At 42.9% G+C, this 24,669-nt stretch overlaps 1 protein-coding gene across 2 annotated transcripts in view; it reads right to left on the bottom strand.

Moving 5' to 3' along the window:
- The window catches only part of LOC139575053 (leucine zipper protein 2-like), a 169,651-nt gene extending 145,424 nt beyond the window's left edge, over window positions 1-24,227 (bottom strand). The window contains exon 1 of one of the 2 annotated variants that reach the window (XM_071400008.1): window positions 23,971-24,227. In XM_071400008.1, coding sequence (XP_071256109.1) covers window positions 23,971-24,032 — 62 coding nt within the window. In that variant the 5' untranslated portion in view covers window positions 24,033-24,227. The remainder of the gene's footprint in view (window positions 1-23,970) is intronic. The other variant, XM_071400009.1, reaches the window with a different exon arrangement.
- Window positions 24,228-24,669: the final 442 nt, after the last annotated feature.

Genomic DNA, 24,669 nt, shown 5'->3' with positions numbered 1-24,669 from the left:
TTGTTGTGCATTATAAAGAATCAAATTCTTCTACAGTACAATTTTTTTTCATTCAATGTAATGCAATAAAAGAGTTCACCCTGTATCTTAAGGGTACTTTGATGGCACAGGCTTATGTAAGCCTTTTCTGTAGGGGAAACATTCATTGATTCAAAGCAAATAAACTCATAATTATTGCACTTACTTCCCATAACTTTGAGTGACACATTTTTATTAGTATTGTATTTTAGGCTTTTAAAAGTATAGGACCCAGGTTTGGAAATGAGGAGATAGGGGCTTTTAACCTTCAGGGTCACACAGTGTTTCTTGGTAGTCTTAAACCAATCTACTTTGAAACAAAAGTATACACCTCACACACATGGTTATGGGTTTAAAAAAAGAAAACAGCTGTACCATGTCAGATATAGAGCTGAAATGTATAACATTTTTGAGTTTGCATCCCAATATTAAATGTTATATACACTGAACAAAAATATAAATGCAACATGCAACAATTTCAAAGATTTTACTGAGTTACAGTTTATAAGGAAAACAATAAACAATAAATTAGGCCCTAATCTATAGATTTCACATAACTGGGAATACAGATATGCATCTGTTGGTAACAGATACCTTTAAAAAAAGGTAGAAGTGTGGATAAGAAAACCAATCAGTATCTGGTGTGAACACCATTTGCCTCATGCAGCGTGACACATCTCCTTCGCATAGAGTTGATCAGGCTGTTGATAGTGGCCTGTGGAATGTAATGTTGTCCCACTCCTCTTCAATGGCTGTGCAAAAGTTGCTGGATATTGGCAGGAACTGGAACACGCTGTCGTAAACATGCTCAATGGATGACATGTCTGGTGAGTATTCAGGCCATGGAAGAACTGGGACATTTTTAGCTTCCAGGAATTGTGTACAGATCCTTGCAACATCGGGCTGTGCATTATCATGCTGAAACATGAGGTGATGGCGGCGGATGAATGGCACGACAATGGGCCTAAGGATCTCGTCACGGTATCTCTGTGCATTCAAATTGCCAATTATAAAATGCAATTGTGTTTGTTGTCTGTAGCTTATGCCTGCCCCTACTATAACCGCACCGCCGCCATGGGGCACTCTGTTCACATTGTTGACAGAAAAACGCTCGCCCACACAACGCCATACACATGGTCTGCGGTTTTGAGGCCAGGTGGACGTATTGCAAAATTCTCTAAAACGATGTTAGAAGCGGCATATGGTAGAGAAATTAACATAAAATTCTCTGGCAACAGCTCTGGTGAACATTCCTGCAGTCAGCATGCTAATTGTAAGCTCCCTCAAAACTTGAGATATCTGTGGCATTGTGTTGTGTGACAAAACTGCACATTTTACAGTGGCCTTTTATTGTCACCAGCACAAGGTGCCACTGTGTAATGATCATGCTGTTTAATCAGCTTATTGATACGCCACAACTGTCAGGTGGATGGATTATGTTGGCAAAAGAGAAATGCTCACTAACAGGGATGTAAACAAATTTGTGCAATTTTTTTTGATAAATAAGCTTTTTGTGCTAATGGTATCTTTTATTTCTGCTCATGAAACATCAGACCAACACTTTACATGTTGCATTTATATTTTTGTTAAGTATACATCACAGAATACTGCAATATATCAAAACCGTTTGACATAGAAACACCGGATTTTCAGTTTAAAAGAATAATATTGTTGATTATGAAATATTAATAATGTAACAAATTGAGATGATTTGGGATGAGTCGGACCGCAGAGTGAAGGAAAAGCAGCCAACAAGTGCTCAGCATATGTGGGAACTCCTTCAAGATTGTTGGAAAAGCATTCCAGGTGAAGCTGGTTGAGAGAATGCCAAGAGTGTGCAAAGCTGTCATCAAGGCAAAGGGTGGCTATTTGAGGAATCTCAAATATAAAATATATTTTGATTTGTTTTACACTTTTTTGGTCACTACATGATTCCATGTGTTGTTTCATAGTTTCGATGTCTTCACTATTATTCTACAATGTAGAAAATACTAAAAATAAAGAAAAACCCTTGAATGTGTAGGTGTTCTAAAACTTTTTGACCAGTAGTGTAAATGTGCATCTTGCTGAGTGCTGCTTCCATTCCAAACTATTAGGTTGATGAAAAACTGTGGCTGACATGTCTATGTGTGTAATTGCAATAAGAACCATAGTTATGGATCAAATAGACCTTAAATGTTCTCCGTTTAACGGTAAACATGTCCTCTGCTGTCACCAAGTTTGCTTGGGTGTCGCAATGCATTAGGTGCACTTCTGGTCTCTATTGAGTAAGGTGCTGGTGTTAACACATATCAACAGCCAAAGCCTCCTTTTTAAAGCATACTATTTTCTTCCACCCTATCCGTCCAGTGTGCGTAATTCGCCCACGGTACACAATGCGGCAAAGTGAACGCGAGTTGCTTAAAGGCTTTGTACATAAAAGGCATTTATGTCGAGAGGCAGCTCAACAGATCCCTAAGAGCACATGATCATTACTAATCCGGTTAGGTTAGAAGTAATGTTTTATTATTAGTCCTATCCATTTAGATAATGGGATTCCCTTCACCATGCTACCAGGCTCTATATTCAGAATGCTGTTGTTGTCAGGTCGGCTTGGTAGTTGGATTAATGGAGGTTGTATAACGCACTACACAACCTTTCAGTCACTTAACGAAATGAACTTTCAGGGGATGGAACACGAAATTCTGATAAACAAGCTATAATGAAAATCCTTTTCAAAGATCCATGAAAGCAACACTCAACTGAAATGTCGATATTAAATAATAGATTTGGTAACGTAATACTATTTATTACCACATTTGATTATCTTTCATTGAAAGTGAATTAACTCTCCCACGCAAGATGATAACTTGCTAAAGCCCCTTTTTCTGAAGTTGAATGACTAAAGTTATCAATTAAATAGAGTTAACTTATTGTTAATTTACATATGCAGGATCTGTCATGATGCAAGTCAATAGTGGGTAAAGATTCTCTCACATTCAAGGACAGGAAGGAAACAAGGAAGAACTGGCCAGCTACAGAGTGTGAAGTCAATGCCCATGACAGGTGACATGGGGGACCCTTTGTCTGAATGGTGCCTTATAAGGTAGAGAATTGGTCATGTTCACTGGATACATTTTGACCACATGTGAGACAACCACTGCTGCGTTGCAAAATACCACAGCTCCACACATCAGCGTGTCACAGACTGCTCAGGGTTTTATATTCTGGCCAGACATTTATTTTATATCTTGGATTTGGGTAGTTTATGGCCTTAACATATTGTATGGACTTTCATGGTCATGCTGCTCTTCTGTGGGCACGATGGCCTTTGTGAATACCAAGCGGTGTCAGAGGAAGGCCCTAAAAATGGTCAAAGACTCCAGCCACCCTAGTCATAGACTGTTCTCTCTGCTACCGCACGGCAAGCGGTACCGGAGCGCCAAGTCTAGGTCCAAGAGGCTCCTAAATAGCTTCTACCGCCAAGTCATAAGACTCCTGAACAGCTAATCAAATGTCTACCTGTTTATTATCTATGCATAGTCAGTTTAACTCTACCTACATGTACATATTACCTCAATTACCTCGACTAACCGGTGCCCCCGCACATTGACTCTGTACCGGTGCCCCCCTGCTGCTCTTTAATTATTTGTTACTGTTATTTTTATTTGTTTACTTATCTAATCTTTTGTCACTTATTTTTTCTTAACTGCATTGTTAGTTAAGGGCTTGTAAGTAAGCATTTCACTGTAAGGTCTACACCTGTTATATTCGGCACGTGACAAATACAATTTGCTAGAAAGAGGAGTGGGAGGCCTATACTATTTGCGGGTACTATTTAATGAAGCTGCCAGTTGAGGACTTGTGCGGCATCTGTTTCTCAAACTGGACACTCTAATGTACTTGTCCTCTTGCTCAGTTGTGCACTGGGGCCTCCCACTCCTCTTTCTATTCTGGTTAGAGCCAGTTTGCACTGTTCTGTGAAGGGAGTAGTACACAGCGTTGTACGAGATCTTCAGGTTCTTCGCAATTTCTCGCATGGAATAGCCTTAATTTCTCAGAACAAGAATAGACTGACAAGTTTCAGAAGAAAGTGCTTTGTTTCTGGCCATTTTGAGCCTGTAATTGAACCCACAAATGCTGATGCTCCAGATACTCAACTAGTCTAAAGAAGGCCCGTTTTATTGCTTCTTTAATCAGGACAACAATATTCAGCTGTGCTAACATAATTGCAAAAGGGTTTTCTAATGATCAATTATCCTTTTAAAATTAGCTAACACAACGTGCCATTGGAACACAGGAGTGATGGTTGCTGATAATGGGCCTCTGTACGCCTATGTAGATATTCCATTAAAAATCAGCCGTTTCCAGCTACAATAGTCATTTACAACATTAACAATGTCTACACTGTATTTCTGATCAATTTGATGTTATTTTAATGGACAAAAAAATAGCTTTTCTTTCAAAAACAAGGACATTTCTAAGTGACCCCAAACTTTTGAACGGCAGTGTATGTATGGATATTGGGACGGAACCAGAACAGAACCCAAGTATCCAAAATGTTGCTCTACCTCCACTCTACCGGGTCATTTGTCAAACTTTCAAATCCACACACTTGTAAGCAAAATGGCTACTTAGCTAACCAGGATACTCAAGCAGATTGTGTGGTGACTCGATAGACAAACATTTAAGGACAAGCACTGTTAAACCAACTCCATCCACTTAAAGTGATTGCATACAGGATTAAGGCTGATCTAGTTCTTCGATGATCTAGTTCTTTACTTGTCATTCTACCCGGTAACCCCAACAGTCTCCGATTCCAACAACATTTATTCATAAAAAGCATCCATATTCATAATGTGCCCCCTATTATAAAGATTAAAAGATTATAAACACATTAGAAAGCTTCGCTAATCCTCCATGTCAAATCAGAACATTCGACTAGGCTACCTCCCGAAAATGTTTTATAGGAAGCTGCAGAATCCCAAAGTGCTGTGTCAATAGTTAACATGGACCAGTTTCCTGGGTAAGCCCTATTTTTTATTCCTGATATTGTTGTTGAGCACCCGTCCTACGTTCCTTTGTTGGCTGAACTGTGGAGGCCTAGCTGAGCTAATAACAATTCTGTCACAATTGTAAAATGTTTGAGTGTTTGTATCAGTGCATTCAATCTTCAGAATCACTGCAAATTACATAGCTAATCATTTGAGAATGTGTTCCTCTGTGTGTGTTCCTCTCTCTCTCTGTGCGTGCGTGTGTGTGTGTCCCACAGGTCCACAGCGCCTGCAGCCTGCATTGCTCTCTCTACACATAGCATCACTGCAGGTCTGGCAGAGTAGGGAGCCTCTATGCTCCCTGGGAAACAGTGCTTGCATGCCAAATTGACATTCACTGGAGTATGCTCCATCCTGTCATTTTGTCAACACCGTCAGGGTGTGGAGCGCAGCCAAGCAAGCCTTCTGACAGACAGGCAAATGGGAGGAGGTGGACTTCAGCAACATAACACCCTCTCACCACCCCTCAGCCCAGTGGCGGGGTTCAGTGCACACGCACACAAACACGCGAGCAGGCGTGTGCACACATGGCTTTTTTGCCCGCCAACATCCAACGCTTTTCTTGGACACATCACAAATTATCTCCAAAGTACTATTACCAAGCTATGATTCGCCTCAATGACTTCCCATTAGCCCAGATTTCGGTAAAACTTGCACATAGAATTCAAGGATGCCACAAATGTGTGGCAAATACCAATGGCCTCCGTTTTTTTACCCCCTTCTGTGGCATTCCCCGAAGTACTTAACTTGAACCTATTCAGTTTGCCTAAATGAAGATCGTACAATCGATAAGGTTTTCGAACGGTCCCCATGAGAATGTTGTTGTGTAGGAAATAGAATCTTGAGGCTGGGCCTTGCATAATTAAGAAACATTGCTGCCTCTTCACCATTCCATTAATCCAATACTCAATTTGCAGGGAATATAATAGGCATGGTATCTGAAGCGCCAGCATATTGCTGAATTCTCCGCCGGGCATGAAGGCACATTGTAATAAAGATAAAAAACATGGCCGCCGCCAAAGATAAACTACCTCCACAGCATCATTGAATGGTTTATCCATTTCATTTGCGCAGGTATCCCATGCAAAACACTCCCTCTCCAAACACACAGGAGGATGCACTTATCAGGAGTCAGGTGTCATGGCAAAACACCGGCGGGAAACACGGGAGATAGGGACTCAAATGGAACCAGTACTTGTCAGCCAAGACGGATCCCAGACACCGAATAAGCTTAGGGAGAAGAGATTAGATAAAAATAACAGAATCCATCCAAACGTTGGCAGAGGTGTGCAGGTGGCTGATAAAGGATTCAAATGTATGTAGCCCTACCAGAGGAAAAGAGCTAATATAATGTTGCCTGAAAATGAATGCAGGGCACTGGCAGCGTGTGTATGCTCAGTGGATGAGAGAGAGAGAGAGAGAGAGAGAGAGAGAGAGAGAGAGAGAGAGAGAGAGAGAGAGAGAGAGAGAGAGAGAGAATAGCGAAGGGTTAATACAAGGCAGGAAATGAAAAAGGAAGCTGTCTGTCGTGACTAAATGTGACCCATAAAATCTATTCTGTTATTTGAGTTTTCGCTCTTGCATGGAGTGAGACGGTTTTTGTTTGTCCTTCAACATTAACAGTACATCTCCCACCCGCTACTGAGCTTGCCACTTGCCTTTGTTCCCAGATATAGATCTCATGATACGTCCGCCCTAGTGGTACCAAATCCATCTGGGGTGTGGTCTGGGTGGGAAACAACTGTTATTTCCCCCCATCATTCAGAGGCGAATAGTCAGAATCAGAGATACGTAGCTGGCGATAATAAATGAATAAATACAGGATGAAGGAGGAAAAAACGATACTATAAAAACACTCTGCTTTAATTCTAAGCTGTATTATTTATGATTCCGCTCTTTTGTTCATGCCCAGACCCATCTCTCTCCACACACTCCGATCCCTCTAATCATTTGTGAGTAATGCCTCTGAGCACTTTGGTTTGTCCATAGGGTACCAATCATGGGCCATTAGAAAGCCAAAAGAGAAAAAGGGAGAATAAATAGATGCAGAACCCAGGGAGTGGGAGACAAGATCATCCTTCAGATAAGTCAGATATGATACTGTAGGATGCTGCCGTACTGTCATGATTAAAGGGTAGATAAAAACCAGTGGAGTAGTGATTACCGAAATATCCATCTTTGTATGTTGTATGATATTTGATCGGGACCATCGTGTAACCTGTGGGCTATATTTGAACTATTCCCAAACGTGTAACAATCCAATAATGATAAGAATAGTAATTACAGGGGTGGCATAGAGTTGATCAGACCATGTCATGCATTATATTGGGATTCCATCTCTCATCATTTCTCTGTCGTTTCTGCATATTGACGCTTGACACGTCTACTCAGATCCTTGAGGTCTACAAACTCCAAACGTTTAAAAAAGATGTGCTCCTTTGAATTTACTGTCTTTTTCAGCTACTGCCGACTCTAAATATTTTACTGAAAGCAGTTTTTGTAATTAATATATAAACATATGCAAAACACACAGTCTCCATAACACAGCTTTGCCCTTCAGGATTTGACACACTGGAATGACATTAAGCATCACGCCGAATGTCAGAAAGTGCATTCACCCTCGCGGGGCCTCGGGAGTGACACTGATGGGTTGATTGATGTTAGACTAAAAACAACCAACGACCTGCCTGTGTAGTCACTCGCCCCTGTGGTCTTTGTACGCTGCCATGAGACCTGAGCGATCTGAGCGACGTACTCTAACAGACAAAGACATGTAACAGTGTCTTGAAGGAGTCAAGGCTGTCTGAATACTCCCACCGTGCAAGCACAACGGGGTGGGAGTCGTTCTTTCAAAGTCACCTGCTCGTCAAATATGACAGCCATGACGTGGTTATACTTATAAATATATTATCTTCTATTTTGACAGCTAAAACTATGAAACAGACTGTCTTAACTTTCACTACACATTTTAAGGGTATATTGAAGTAACTGTACATGAGAGGGCCTGTTATGCGACTGCTTTCGCCTGGCTGTGCTGCGGTAGTAGGTACGATGTTATAACTGTCGCTTTCCTCATCCTCGGAAGAGGTGAGGAGAGAAGGATCTTCAGACCAAAATGCGGAGTCAGGGAAATAAGCCATCTTTATTACAAATACGACGGCCACTAAACAAAACAAAACACTTTCAAAACTTACACAAAATAACAAAACGTAACGAACGGAACCTGAACATAAACTTACATCGACAAACGTAAACTCACGAACAGGAACGTTACATCGAAACGTACGAACAGCCAAACAGCCCCGATAGTGAATAACATCGAACACAACGAAGACATCACAGGAGACAATCACCCACAAACAAACAGTGAGAATGCCCTACCTAAATATGACTCTTGATTAGAGGAAAACGCAAACCACCTGCCTCTAATCAAGAGCCATACCAGGCAAACCAAAACCAACATAGAAACGAATAACATAGACTGCCCACCCAAAACACATGCCCTGACCATAAACACATAAAAACAACATAAAACAGGTCAGGACTGTTACAGTACCCCCCCCTCAAGATGCGCACGCCGGGCGCACAAGCACAAAGTCCAGGGGAGGGTCCGGGTGGGCAGTTGACCACGGTGGTGGTTCCGGCTCAGGACGCTGTCCCCATACCACCATAGTCACTCCCCTCTTCTGTCTACCCCTTCTACTGACCACCCTAACACTACCTTCCCCTAAATAAACAGCTAGCACCGGGACAAGGGGCAGCACCGGGACAAGGGGCAGCACCGGGACAAGGGGCAGCACCAGAACAAGGGGCAGCACCAGGATAAGGACCAGCACCGGAATAAGGGGCAGCACCGGGACAAGGGGCAGCACCGGGACAAGGGGCAGCACCGGGACAAGGGGCAGGGGCAGCACCGGGACAAGGGGCAACACCGGGACAAGGGGCAGATCCCGGCTGAAAGACTCTGGCAGGTCCTGTTTGGACGGCTCTGGCAGGTCCATGCAGGCTGACGGCTCTCGACGCTCATGGCAGACTGACGGCTCTCTACGCTCATGGCAGGCTGACGGCTCTCGACGCTCATGGCAGGCTGACGGCTCTCGACGCTCATGGCAGGCTGACGGCTCTCGACGCTCATGGCTCTCTGACGGCTCTGGCTGCTCATGGCTCTCTGACGGCTCTGGCTGCTCATGGCTCTCTGACGGCTCTGGCTGCTCATGGCTCTCTGACGGCTCTGGCTGCTCATGGCTCTCTGGCGGCTCTGGCAGATCCTGTCTGGTTGGCGGCTCTGGCAGATCCTGTCTGGTTGGCGGCTCTGGCAGATCCTGTCTGGTTGGCGGCTCTGGCAGATCCTGTCTGGTTGGCGGCTCTGGCAGATCCTGTCTGGTTGGCGGCTCTGGCAGATCCTGTCTGGTTGGCGGCTCTGGCAGATCCTGTCTGGCGGGCGGCTCTAGCGGCTCCTGTCTGGCTGACGGCTCTAGCGGCTCCTGTCTGGCGGATGGCTCTGTAGGCTCATGGCAGACGGGCGGCTTTGCAGGCTCATGGCAGACGGGCGGCTTTGCAGGCTCCTGGCAGACGGATGGCTCAGATGGCGCTGGGGAGACGGATGGCTCAGATGGCGCTGGGGAGACGGATGGCTCAGATGGCGCTGGGGAGACGGATGGCTCAGATGGCGCTGGGGAGACGGATGGCTCTGGCCGGATACGGCGCACTGTAGACCTGGTGCGTGGTGCCGGAACTGGAAGCACCGGGCTAATGATAAGCACCTTCCTACTAGTGCGTGGAGCAGGGACAGGGCACACTGTATTCTCAAAGCCTACTCTACCCCTGATGCGTGGTACCGGCACTGGTGACGCCGGGCTGAGGACAAGCACATCAGGATTAGTAGGGGGAGAATATACAGTGTGTACAGGGCTCTGGAGACGCACTGGTAGCTTAGTGCGTGGGGCCGGAACTGGAGGCACCGGGCTAGATACACGCACTACAGGGAGAGTGCGTGGAGGAGGAACAGGGCTCTGGAAACGCACTGGTAGCCTAGTGCGTAGTGTAGGCACTGTAGGTACTAGGCTGGGGCGGGGAGGTGGCACCGGAAATACCGGACCGTGCAGGCGTACTGGCTCTCTTGAGCATTGAGCCTGCCCAACCTTACCTGGTTGAATGCTCCCGGTCGCCCGACCAGTGCGGGGAGGTGGAATAACCCGCACCGGGCTATGTAGGCGAACCGGGGAAACCATGCGTAAGGCAGGTGCCATGTATGCCGGCCCGAGGAGACGCACTGGAGACCAGACGCGTTGAGCCGGCCTCATGACACCTGGCTCAATGCCCAATCTAGCCCTACCAGTGCGGGGAGGTGGAATAACCCGCACCGGCCTATGCACACGTACAGGAGACACCGTGCGCTCTACTGCGTAACACGGTGTCTGCCCGTACTCCCGCTCTCCACGGTTAGCCTGGGAAGTGGGCGCAGGTCTCCTACCTGCCCTTGGCCCACTACCCTTTAGCCCCCCCCCCAAGAAATTTTTGGGAGTTACTCACGGGCTTTTCGGGCTTCCGTGCAAGACGTGTCCCCTCATAATTCCGGTTCCTCTCTCCGGTAGCCTCCGCTCTCCTCAGTGCCTCCAGCTGTTCCCATGGGAGGCGATCTCTACCAGCTAGGATCTCCTCCCATGTGTAGACACCCTTTCCATCCAACACATCGTCCCATGTCCATTGCTCCTTCTTCTGTCCCTTACTCCGTTTATTTTTCCCATACCGCTTGGTCACATTTTGTTGGTGGGTGATTCTGTTATAGCTGTCGCTTTCCTCATCCTCGGATGAGGTGAGGAGAGAAGGATCTTCTGACCAATATGCGGAGTCAGGGAAATAAGCCATCTTTATTACAAATACGACGGCCACTAAACAAAACAAAACACTTTCAAAACTTACACAAAATAACAAAACGTAACGAACGGAACCTGAACATAAACTTACATCGACAAACGTAAACTCACGAACAGGAACGTTACATCGAAACGTACGAACAGCCAAACAGCCCCGATAGTGAATAACATCGAACACAACGAAGACATCACAGGAGACAATCACCCACAAACAAACAGTGAGAATGCCCTACCTAAATATGACTCTTGATTAGAGGAAAACGCAAACCACCTGCCTCTAATCAAGAGCCATACCAGGCAAACCAAAACCAACATAGAAACGAATAACATAGACTGCCCACCCAAAACACATGCCCTGACCATAAACACATAAAAACAACATAAAACAGGTCAGGACTGTTACATACGAGGCGAACGTTTTCAGTGTAAACTTAAACAACTAATATAAATGTATGCAGAAATGAAAATGGAGCTATATATTTTTTTATAAGATCATCTTTGAGAACTAACAATAACCAAATTAAAAACTAGACAGTCTGGCATTGATTTTGTTATAATGTTCGAGTCATTCAGCTAGCATAAAAACATGTCAAAAGCCATGGCAAAATATGTATAATTGCAGGAAATTAGCTTTAAAAATGCATTTTTGGTCGCAGTACCATGGCAAAATGTGTAGAATTGCAGGAACTTTGCTTTAAATCTACATTTAAAAAAACAGCCCCATGGCAAAATGTGTAGAATTGCAGGAACTTTGCTTTAAAACTACATTTAAAAAAACAGCCCCATGGCAAAATGTATAGAATTGCAGGAAACTATCCTTAAAATTGTAAAATGTTGTGTCTGTCCCATGGCAAAATGTGCAGATTTACCAGAAATTGGCTTTAAACCAGAAAAAGGTCCCGTGTGGCTCAGTTGGTAGAGCATCGTGCTTGCAACACCAGGGTTGTGGGATCGATTCCCATTGGGGACCAGTACGGAAATGTATACACTCACTACTGTAAGTCGCTCTGGATAAGAACGTCTACGAACAAAATTCAAAAAAATAAGCAAATGTGAAGATTTTTTTTGTTGTATTCCCGGCAAACTGCACAAACCTGGCCACGCTTAACGTATCAAACTTTTGCCATAGCCACGCCATTGTTATGAACGTTCTAAAGAATACAAAAAAAATACTATTTGCCAGTCCCACTCGGCATATGTCACAACTTTCCTTCCCTGGCAATAGATAACAGTAGAACTCCAGCCAACATGTTTAAAATGAATCATTCCCCTCTTTTGCATAGCTTTGTTTTGCCAGGATTTAATTTGAAGCAAAGCTTGACATTAGCAATATTCTCCTTGAGCAGGGCTCTTCCAACATTACATTTTGAATGCACCATTCACTGACTTCGAGGAAAAGCTCCCTGCATATTCTTTCCCCCCTTTTTGCCTGCTTGCTTCCATCTCTCCCACTAGAAAATCCTCTGACTTATTTATTTATTTGACCCTTAAAATCCCATTACTATGTTATTACACTCAGCAGCAGCATGGAGAGGACAATCCTGCTCTATAATGTGTATTGATCTTTGTTTACACCTTCAGTAATAAAGCCTGCTTGGCACTTCTGTATAGTTCACATCCATACTTCAACATCGAGCTCACAAGAAAACATCATTAAGGATATCTTAGACGCAAAAGCAGATGCAAATAACATTTGACGGGCAAACTTCTCGTTTCCCGGAACTAGACGAAGACCAAAGGAGTTATTCACTGTAACTTTATTTGAGTAACAAAGAAGCGGTCATATCAAATGTCTTGCAAGAAGATTGGGCGCAAACAAACTTGGTGTGTTATGCCAAGTATGGCCTTGAATACCAAATGACAGTGTCATGGCGTCCTCTAATTAATTTCTCATTGGACGGGAGCAACCAAAGGTTCTATTTATTGTGGCCCACTTCATTACTGTCATGTGGCCAATGTGGTTCCCATGGCACACCAATTACCCCGTGTCTTTGAATTTCAATTATCATTCATATCTTGCCTCACACTATAAGGACATTACCGTCTTACACAAATGTCATTTTTCTCATCTCGGGGCTCGAAACCTACCCTGCCTCTGCATTTATGAAATCATATGACGACAAGAAAAAAAAATCAGGCTGGCCGTCTCAAGCTGTGGCATGGGGTTAAAAGCACTCGGGCTTTGTTTACAATGGTAATGGAGGCGCATTAAAAATCTAATCATGGAGGCAATCTTCAATCGAATTAACCCTCTACTGCATGCATTATAATAGAACCATGCAAAAAAGTTTTCCTCATTTAAAATGCCCCAAATTACATTTTTGGAGAAAAAAAATGCACGTGTAATTTTGGGATTTTTGCCGTATGGCAATATCCAACTACTAAAAACATAAGAAATGTGTTTTTCTTATGGAAATGTGCTGTTTGAGTTATAATTGTATTGTTTTTTACTCTGGATATTTTTTTCTTTTTCATAAATAATATGATCGTTATTATAATGTTATGATTATTAAACATAATTATTTAATCCATGCAAACATAACAAATATTGTTATGATTATGATTTCACTGTAATTTGCCTATGACCAGGCCCCTCCCACTTGAAATGCAGTTCCACTATCATCTGCTTATGCCCCCCCCCCCACACACACACACACACACAGACACACACACCCTGCGCAAGCTGTTACTTAACGGTAGTCTTTCCTTCAGCGCGTAAACCCTAGTCTATTGACGCACCGGTGTGTCAGTCTTAGAAAAGAAAGGTAGAAACCTTTCTAGAGGTCTACCGACTATGATTTTTCTACGCCGATACCGATTATTGGAGGACCGAAAAAAGCCGATACCGATTAATTGGCCGATTAAAAAAATATATATATTTGTAATAATGACAATTACAACAATACTGAATGAACACATATTTTAACTTAATATAATACATCAATAAAAATCTATTTAGCCTCAAATAAATAATGAAACATGTTCAATTTGGTTTAAATAATGCAAAAACAAAGTGTTGGAGAAGAAAGTAAAAGTGCAATATGTGCCATGTAAAAAAGATACCGTTTAAGTTCCTTGCTCAGAACATGAGAACATATGAAAGCTGGTGATTCCTTTTAACATGAGACTCAAGGTAAGAGGTTTTAGGTTGTAGTTAATATAGTATTTATAGGACTATTTCTCTCTATACCATTTGTATTTCATATACCTTTGACTATTGGATGTTCTTATAGGCACTTTAGTATTGCCAGTGTAACAGTATAGCTTCCGTCCCTCTCATCGCTCCTACCTGGGCTCGAAAGAGGAACACATCGACAACAGCCACCCTTGAAGCAGCGTTACCCATGCAGAGCAAGGGGAACAACTACTCCAAGTCTCAGAGCGAGTGACGTTTGAAATGCTATTAGCGCGCACCCCGCTAACTAGCTAGCCATTTCACATCGGTTACACCAGCCTAATCTCGGGAGTTGATAGGCTTGAAGTCATAAACAGCGCAATGCTTGAAGCACAGTGAAGAGCTGCTGGCAAAACACACAAAAGTGCTGTTTGAATGAATGCTTACGAGCCTGCTACTGCCTACCATCGCTCAGTCAGACTGCTCTATCAAATATCAAATCATAGACTTAATTATAACATAATAACACAAAGAAATACGAGCCTTTGGTCATTAATATGGTCGAATCCGGAAACTATCATTTCGAAAACAAAACGTTTTTTATTATCGCATATACCCTGACTCTTCGTGCAATGAACGCAAGAGAAGTGACACAATTTCACCTGGTTAATATTGCCTGCTAACCTGGATTTCTTTTAGCTAAATATGCAGGTTTAAAAATATATACTTCTGTGTATTGATTTTAAGAAAGGCATTGATGTTTATGGTTAGGTACACGTTGGAGCAACGACAGTCCTTTTTCCGCGAATGCGCACCGCATCGATTATATGCAACGCAGGACACGCTAGATAAACTAGTAATATCATCAACCATGTGTAGTTAACTAGTGATTATAGTTATAGTTATTTTTATAAGATAAGTTTAATGCTAGCTAGCAACTTACCTTGGCTTCTTACTGCATTCGCGTAACAGGCAGGCTCCTCGTGGAGTGCAATGAGAGGCAGGTGGTTAGAGCGTTGGACTAGTTAACTGTAAGGTTGCAAGATTGAATCCCCGAGCTGACAAGGTAAAAATCTGTTGTTCTGCCCCTGAACAAGGCAGTCAACCCACCGTTCCTAGGCCGTCATTGAAAATAAGAACGTGTTCTTAACTGACTTGCCTAGTTAAATAAAGGTGTAAAAAATGTAATTAATAAATAAAAATCGGTGTCCAATAATACCGATTTCCGATTGTTATGAAAACTTGAAATCGTCCCTAATTAATCGGCCATTCCGATTAATCGGCCGACCTCTAAACCTTTCTACAGAGGATTCTACCCGGAACCAAAAAGGGTTCTCCTATGGGGACAACTGAAGAACCCTTGTGTAAGTAACATAATAAAAAAATCCCCATGAAATTCCGTAAATGTAATATTTAATATTTTTTCTACCTAAAGAGGTCCTAAAATTCAAAATCAAATAGAAAAATTATCCATGGTATGAGCTTAAAACAATTAATTATGTCAACTAAGAACCCCCCCTCCTCCCCTCAACGGCTTAGACTTTTAAGAATTCATTTGTCACCATGACCAACCACCTGAAAACGTCCACTGTTGTCCCAAATAGCTACTGTGCAAAATACATGAGTGTTTGAGCAAGATGTCAATCCAACAAACCAGTCTCCCAAATGCTTGTGTTATAAATCAAGCAGAGCATTTAATTAAAATAATGATGGACCCTTCACTCCGTAATCACAAAGAGCCAACTTAACTACTTGGCAGAGGAGCCAAAGCCGTTTCCTGATGATAGACAAAGTGCAAGCTAGCAAGCACCACTACACTCACATTTACCTTTCAATACCTCAGGTGCTAAACAATAGCGGTGGATGAGACGAGATGATCTCTTTGGTCATTACACCCGGCCAATCATGCACAGTCCATCAATGCATGTAATTATTATCATTACCATCTTGCCACTATCAATAGTTCAGTCTAATTCCCAGGATGCCCTGCACTTGACCCTCTGGTCTAGTCAATCACTGCTTTTCTTCTCTGTCAAACATTGCTTAGAACTACACAAAAGAGCCGATTCGATCAAAGGGCCCAATTCGAACAAAACCCATACGCAAGTTAACATTTCAAGCATTTAAAGAAACAAAATACAATTTTTGGGGTTGATTCTTTACCATGTTGCAAGAAGGGATTGTTTCTTATAAGTCGTAAAATGTGATTGTTTTATTAAATTACTTAATAGGTACCTATATAATACAATTGATTATCTATAGCACAATTCCAGATAGGTTCGAACTTTGTATAAATAAGTAGAGCTAGCTGGGAGAGGTAATCAAGGATAGGTTTTGGAAACACTGCTTTAGAGAGTAAATGCTTGCTGTTAGCCATGAACATGACGTATGGAACACATACAGTGGGAAAACAATTAGTTATGAAATAAGTTCTAAACCAAAGACAAGCAGGCCTAAACAGAATATTATAGTCAAACTTTTTTGTTAAATAAGATTTAGCTCCGTTATATGATCTCAATAAGTATGACACGTTCCAACAATATGGAGGAATCTGTCATGGTTAAACGGCCATCGAGGGCTTTGGGGATTAATGACGGGCAAATTGGAGTTATTCTCGGAAAGATTACAATTTTTCAGAGATACAGAAAGATTACATTTCTTATCCACAGGAAATACTGTATCTTGGCAAATTAGAAATGTAGTCCATCATTTCAATGGGAACCTTCTGATACCCATCAGTTGAGTAGCCACCGACTGTCATGTATAGCTGCTAGGTGATGATGCTCTCATTACAAAAGGACCTATTCAATTCCCCATCACCTTTCAGCAAGATGACCCTCCTGGATATTAGCATGTATTATCAGGCTATTACAGTTATTTCCAGGCTCCCATTGTTAATCTCAGTCATAAACCGCGTTCCTCTTTAATGCCCGACCCCATCCAACATCAAAGAAAGAATTTAAAATGCAATATGTTTAGTATTTACAGCCAGATGTGAAGAGGCTAAGCAATGCAGGCCCTGTCTTTGTGATATGTACAGTATCATCCAAGGATTTTGGCAGTCTTTAATTGCGGGCCAGTCGCTAAATGTTTAATGTTATGGAGGTCCCAATGGACACCGGCATTTACCAGACATGGTTGCCTAGGTAGGAAACATCAAAGTTAGTGTCAATAATAAAGAACATTTGTGAAAATCCCATAAAAGAGACTTTACAAAGACATGAATGGCGAATAGGCTAGACTGCATTGTAGTGAGTATTGAGCAGCTACAGGCGCTCATGTGTGCACATCCACTCACACACACACAAATACACACAAACACATACTCAGAAACAGCCACAGTACTCTAAGCCTAATCAGATGCAATGAGGAAGTGTGGCAAAAGTGGGTTGAATTTCCCCTAATCAATTCTATACAGTTACTTTCTCTCTGGTCAATTATGTGCCCGTTTTGACATCAACCAATCACTCAGCTCCATAGAATCGTTGAGATATCCAAAGTACTCTCATATAATTCTATCTAGAAAAAAATATTGTGTTATAGGTGGTTGCCCACCAGAAATCTTAAAGCTACATTCTGGGAGGGAAGCTTTGGGAAGCTTTTAGGATTTTCAGTGGTCATTTCAATTCTTGATACCGATTAATTAAAATTAGAACTTGCTTTTTTCTAAAACAAGTGTGTAAACAATGTATAGCTGTTAAAACTATTTATTGGGTGTCATGGACTGTCAGTTCTTCCATCTAGACCACTGCCTATGAAATTGAGAGGGGTTACATTTCCCTAGCCACATCCCTCAGGTGTATAACAAAATAACTGGTGGGATGGCCGCTTTGTTGTTTTTAAATCTGAGAATGTGAACTCAGCAAAAAAAGAAACGTCCTCTCACTGTCAACTGCGTTTATTTTCAGCAAACTTAACATGTGTAAATATTTGTATGAACATAACAAGATTCAACGACTGAGACATAAACTGAACAAGTTCCACAGACATGTGACTAACAGAAATGGAATAATGTGTCCCTAAACAAAAGGGGGGGGGGGTCAAAATCCAAAGTAACAGTCAGTATCTGGTGTGGCCACCACCTGCATTAAGTACTGCAGTGCATCTCCTCCTCATGGACTGCACCAGATTTGCTGTGAGATGTTACCACACTCTTCCACCAAGGCACCTGCAAGTTCCCGGACATTTCTGGGAGGAATGGCCCTAGCCCTCACCCTCCGATCCAACAGGTCCCAGATGTGCTCAATGGGATTAAGATCCGGGCTCTTTGCTGGCCATGGCAGAACACTGACATTCCTGTCTTGCAGGAAATCATGCACAGAACGAGCAGTATGGCTGGTGGCATTGTCATGTTGGAGGGTCATGTCAGGATGAGCCTGCAGGAAGGGTACCACATGAGGGAGGAGGATGTCTTCCCTGTAACGCACAGCGTTGAGATTGCCTGCAATGACAACAAGCTCAGTCCGATGACGCTGTGACACATCGCCCCAGATCATGACGGACCCTCCACCTCCAAATCGATTCCTCTCCAGAGTACAGGCCTCGGTGTAACGCTCATTCCTTCGACGATAAACGCAAATCTGACTATCAACCCTGGTGAGACAAAACCGCAACTCGTCAGTGAAGAGCACTTTTTGCCAGTCCTGTCTGGTCCAGCGACGGTGGGTTTGTGCCCATAGGCGACGTTGTTGCCGGTGATGTCTGGTGAGGACCTGCCGTACTGGGAGGAATGGTCTTCGCCCTAGGAATGGCCCTAGGCCTACAAGCCCTCAGTCCAGCCTCTCTCAGCCTATTGCGGACAGTCTGAGCACTGATGGAGGGATTGTGCGTTCCTGGTGTAACTCGGGCAGTTGTTGTTGCCATCCTGTACCTGTCCCGCAGGTGTGATGTTTAGATGTACCGATCCTGTGTGGGCCACTTGGACCACGTTTGGGGCTAAAGACTAAACATATAGTGTATGTTACTGACACACATACAAACTGTAGTCCTGGTCAGAACATGATTAACCCTATGATGTCCATATTAGGATAGCTTCAATCTCAGCAGGACACTACTATATACTTATAGTGTGAAACACTTGTATGAACCACATCCTCTCAAGCAGCAGTAGTGTACTTCTTGGTAAAAGTAGCAATTAGAGGTCAGTAAAGCTGCATAAGCAACTGGTCTGGATGTATTTGATCATAAGAAATCCACTAGTGTTGTTTGTTTGTTGGGAGGTTTAGCAATAAGGACCTTCATGAAAACATTATTACGATTTTTGCCTTTGTTTACTCTATAATAGAATGCTACAACATAGTACTTCATGCACACATCAATGTACTTCAATTCATTTTATAAACCAAAAAGTGAACATGACACCTTTCATGTCATTTAGCAACCAGAATATAATTCCTCTGGTACCATTACTCAGCATATTGAGATAGGTTTATTCAGAGGTTGTGTCCACACTTGACACTTGCGTTTGACTTCTGCTTTCAGAATACAAAGATAGCATTGAAAAGACAGGTCTAGACTCACAAAAGTGGCTTCGTGGTCTGATTGTGTTCAGATCGGGCTGACCACTTCAGGAGGTGGTCTGGGAAGCTTTGTTTGCGGATTTCTCCTCAGTCTGGACGCAATCAGGCTACTGAAAGCGCATTCAGTAGCTGACATCATCAGCACTCCTACCACAAGTCTCCAGGAAACGTGTGTTTTGGGACCGAGAGGCATCTTTCCATTATAACATTTGGAGGAAATACGTTCCTAGAGTGTGAGGAACATGCTTACTGGCCTCAAATATTTACAAAAACCATTATGCTAACCCGTTTGTAATCCCTTTAGCGTTGCTTGCTAGCTTCCTGGCTTGCTACAGAGGTTAGCTGGCTAGCTGGCAACAGTATTTAGCTGGTGTCATCAGTTGTTATTGTGTTATTATTGTTGTGCATCTATTCCACCATTTGTAGAATGCATACTGGAAATTGAATATAGCGTGGGTAAAGGGAATCCGGATGCACAACGTAGGTGTAGATAGATGCGTTCAGAATTCCATGATCAGAACTCTATGATCAAAATACTAAAGCTGCATGAACTGCAAAGTCTAGACACGGACAGATTTGTCTTGTAGTGATACCTGCTTAGGGACCACTGAATTAGTCTAGGTCAGAGCCATATACAGAAATGGACTGGCCATAGGATAGTTCTGGCAAATCCCAGATGGGCTTCATCTTGAGCAGAGTGTGCCTGTCAAAATTGGGGCTTTTGCGCAAAATGGTCATTATTTGGCCAATTATGGAGGACTCTCAAGGGAAGAAAAGGGCATGGTGTCAGGGCCTCGAGGGAAAAAATGGGCTGGCAAGGCCGATTTCTGGTCCCAGTCCGTCCCTAGCCATATACAGTATATAGACACAGTTGAAGTCGGAAGTTTACATACACTTAGGTTGGAGTCATTAAAACTCGTTTTTCAAGCACTCCACAAATGTCTTGTTAACAAACTATAGTTTTGGAAAGTCGGTTAGGATATATACCTTGTGCATGACACAAATAATTTTTCCAACAATTGTTTACAGACAGATTGTTTCACTTATAATTCACTGTATCACAATTCCAGTGGGTCAGATGTCTACATACACTAAATTGACTGTGCCTTTAAACAGCTTGTAAAATTCCAGAAAATGATGTCATGGCTTTAGAAGCTTCTGATAGGCTAATTGACATAATTTCACTCAATTGGAGGTATACCTGTGGATGTATTTCAAGGCCTACCTTCAAACTCAGTGCCTCTTTGCTTGACATCATGGGAAAATCAAAAGAAATCAGCCAAGACCTCAGAAAAAAATGTATAGACTTTCACAAGTCTGGTTCATCCTTGGGAGCAATTTCCAAACGGCTAAAGGTACCACGTTCATCTGTACAAACAATAGTACGAAAGTATAAACACCATGGGACCACGCAGACGTCATACCGCTCAGGAAGGAGACGCGTTCCGTCTCCTAGAGATGAACCTACTTTGGTGCGAAAAGTGCAAATCAATCCCAGAACAACTGCAAAGGACCTTGTGAAAATGCTGGAGGAAACAGGTACAAAAGTATCTATATCCACAGTAAAACGAGTCCTATATCGACATAACCTGACAGGCCACTCAGCAAGGAAGAAGCCACTGCTCCAAAACCGCCATAAAAAAGCCAGACTACGGTTTGCAACTGCACATGGGGACTCTGGTCTGGTGAAACAAAAATAGAACTGTTTGGCCATAATGACCATCGTTATGTTTGAAGGAAAAAGGGGGAGGCTTGCAAGCCGAAGAACACCATCCCAACCCTGAAGCACAGGGGTGGCAGCATCATGTTGTGGGGGTGCTTTGCTGCAGGAGGTACTGGTGCGCTTCACAAAATAGATGGCATCTTGAGGGAGGAAAATTATGTGGCTATATTGAAGCAACATCTCAAGACATCAGTCAGGAAGTTAAAGCTTGGTCGCAAATGGGTCTTCCAAATGGACAATGACCCCAAGCATACTTCCAAAGTTGTGGCAAAATGGCTTAAGGACAACAAAGTCAAGGTATTGGAGTGGCCATCACAAAGCCCTGACCTCAATCCTATAGAACATTTGTGGGCAGAACTGAAAAAGTGTGTGCAAGCAAGGAGGCCTACAAACCTGACTCAGTTACACCAGCTCTGTCAGGAGGAATGGGACAAAATTCACCCAACTTATTGTGGGAAGCTTGTGGAAGGCTACCCGAAACGTTTGACCCAGGTTAAACAATTTAAAGGCAATGCTACCAAATACTAATTGAGTGTATGTAAACTTCTGACCCACTGGGGATGTGATGAAAGAAATAAAAGCTGAAACAAGTCATTCTCTCTACTATTATTCTGACATTTCACATTCTTAAAATAAAGTGGTGACCCTAACTGACCTAAGACAGGGAATTTTTACTAGTACTAAATGTCAGGAACTGTGAAAAACTGAGTTGTATGTATTTGGCTAAGGTGTATTTAAACTTCAGACTTCAACTGTATATCTTTATAAATATCATTATAAGCTTAACACATCAGTTGAGCCTCTAACACATTAATGCCACTTGTTACATATAAATTATTAGCAAAATCTTTCAATTAAGCAGCTAGTCAGTCACTCAATCATGACTTCAAGTGTCTCATTGGGGTCATTTACACTATATATCACTATATATACAAAAGTATGTGGACACCGCTTCAAATTGGTGGATTCAGCTATTTCAGCTACACCCGTTTCTGACAGGGGTATAAAATCGAGCACACCGCCATGCAATCTCCATAGACAAACATTGGCAGTAGAATGGCCTTACTGAAGAGCTCAGTGACTTTCAACGTGGCACTGTCATAGAAGACTCTTTCCAACAAGGAAAACGCTAAATGCCCCAATGGATAGTGCCAACTGTAAAGATTGGTGGAGGAGGAATAATGGTCTCGGGCTGTTTTTCACAGTTCGGGCTAGGCCCCTTAGTTCCAGTGAAGGGAAATCTTAACGTTACAGTATACAATGATATTATAGACGATTCTGTGCTCTCAACTTTGTGGCAACAGATTGGGGAAGGCCCTTTCCACTTTCAGTATGATTTTTTTTTTAAATTTTTATATTTAACCTAGGCAAGTCAGTGCCCCCATGCACAAAGCGAGGTCCATACAGAAATGGTTTGTCGAGATCAGAGTTGAAGAACTTGACTGGCCTGCACAGAGCCCTGACCTCAACCCCATCGAACAACTTTGGGATGAATTGGAACGCCGACTGCGAGCCAGACCTAATCGCCCAACATCAGTGCCCGACCTCACTAATGCTCTTGTGGCTGAACGGAAGCAAGTCCCTGCAGCAATGTTCCAACATCTAGTGGAAAGCCTTCCCATAAGAGTGGAGGGACCAACTCCATATTAATGCCCATGATTTTGGAATGAGATGTTTCGAAGAACAGGTGTCCACATTCTTTTGGTCATGTAGTGTATCTCATTCAACTTCGTAAAACACAATCCAAACTTCGAACATTCATCAACATATTCATAATCCAATATAAACTGTGCTTTCAACGGAATCTCCAGCATCATCAAATTAGCTTATTCAAATCTCTCAGGGGCTCTGCAAAATGTGCCAATGCATTGATTGTCTCTGTGCACACATCTTCTGCCACTACATTCATCACTTAGGAACACACTTGTAGAGAGGTCTACCAACCCAAGCTAAAATTCCATCAGGTCAAAGTAGACAAAACTGCAATGAGAGGAGTGCAAGTTTAATTATGTGTATCTGTCTTTAAGCCATATTTAAGACTCTCTGACAACCTTGCCTTTTCTTTCACAAAGACCCCAGTAATGGGAGTAGTGTTCAGGCACTCGTTTGAAAGAGGAATGATTTTATCAATGGTTTAATTAATCATTAAAACCTCCCTCCTCACTGCATGTCGCCTCATCTCTCCATTTCTCTCGCCTCTCCTCCACCCCCTCCTCCTCCTACTATTCCCCTCAATGCATTATTCTGCACACACACACACACGCTCTCTCTCAAGAAATTGCAATATTCTGGGCAGCCCAGTTCCTTCTTTAGTTCCTTCTCTGACTTAACTTGCTCCTTTCCAGCAAGCAGGAGACAAGACCTGCCCCAAATCCCAGTGAACAATTCCAAGGCATTTTTAGCCAGTGAATTTCACCACCAAATACATATCTCTTTCAGTTTAACACAGAGAATAGTTCAACAGATAAAGCATTATTTTGCCTTCAGTCTACTGCCTCAGAACATCATGCTCCGCACACATGCCTCTCCCGCCAGAACCCAGGCTGCCTAACCTATTTCGCAGGACCGGCCGGAGCTAAAGATTAGTATCTTCTATGATTAGCCATTGTGCATTCAACCTCCCCCTTTCTTTCAGAATCATTGAAGGTGAAGTAAGAATAATAGACCATTCATATTTTCGATTTACCTGGTGTTGAGGCTCAAAGCTGGACAAAGAAGCAGGAGGCATATAGCTCGGATTAATTTCATAGCTTTGTCTTGCACTCGCACTCCGATTCGCTCTCTCCCTCTCGATTGCTTTCTTTTTCCCTTTCTCTCTCTCTCGCTTGCTCACTCACTGGCTCGATCGCTTGCCTGCGCGCACTCACTTAGGCACGCACGCACACACACACACACACAAACACACACACAGAGAGAAGCAGACAGATGCAACCCAGTGACTCTAACAGAGCAAGGGAGGATCTCTGGCTTTAAATAACACAGTGACACAGACAGACTTATTAATGAGGAAATGAATGGGGGTGGGAGGGGGGGGGGGGTAAGACTGGCAGAATCAGACTGGAGAGATGAGAGCAGCTCCCACTGAGCATAGCAGGGGCGTAGGCATGGGTGGGCCTCGGTGGACGCTGGCACACCCACTAGGGAGCCAGTCCCTACCAGGGCCACCCAATTAGATTTAGCAAAAACAAAACAAAAATACATTATTTTTTACAAAAATACTCCTCAGTATTTCTGGCTACACAGACTTCAGTTCAATGTCTATTTTTGATTTACATTTGGCTGAGTTCACTATAGGCGAATTCAACATGAAATCAACAAAGAAATATTACCATGACTTTGGATTTAGTTTAAAAGTTGGTAGAAAAAAAATCCCTTATGAATTCCC

The sequence above is a fragment of the Salvelinus alpinus genome, chromosome 5 (genome assembly GCF_045679555.1).
Source record: "Salvelinus alpinus chromosome 5, SLU_Salpinus.1, whole genome shotgun sequence".
NCBI lineage: Eukaryota > Metazoa > Chordata > Actinopteri > Salmoniformes > Salmonidae > Salvelinus > Salvelinus alpinus.
The sequence above is the reverse complement of the archived record's forward strand: the minus strand, read 5'-3'. Positions and strand labels throughout refer to the sequence as shown.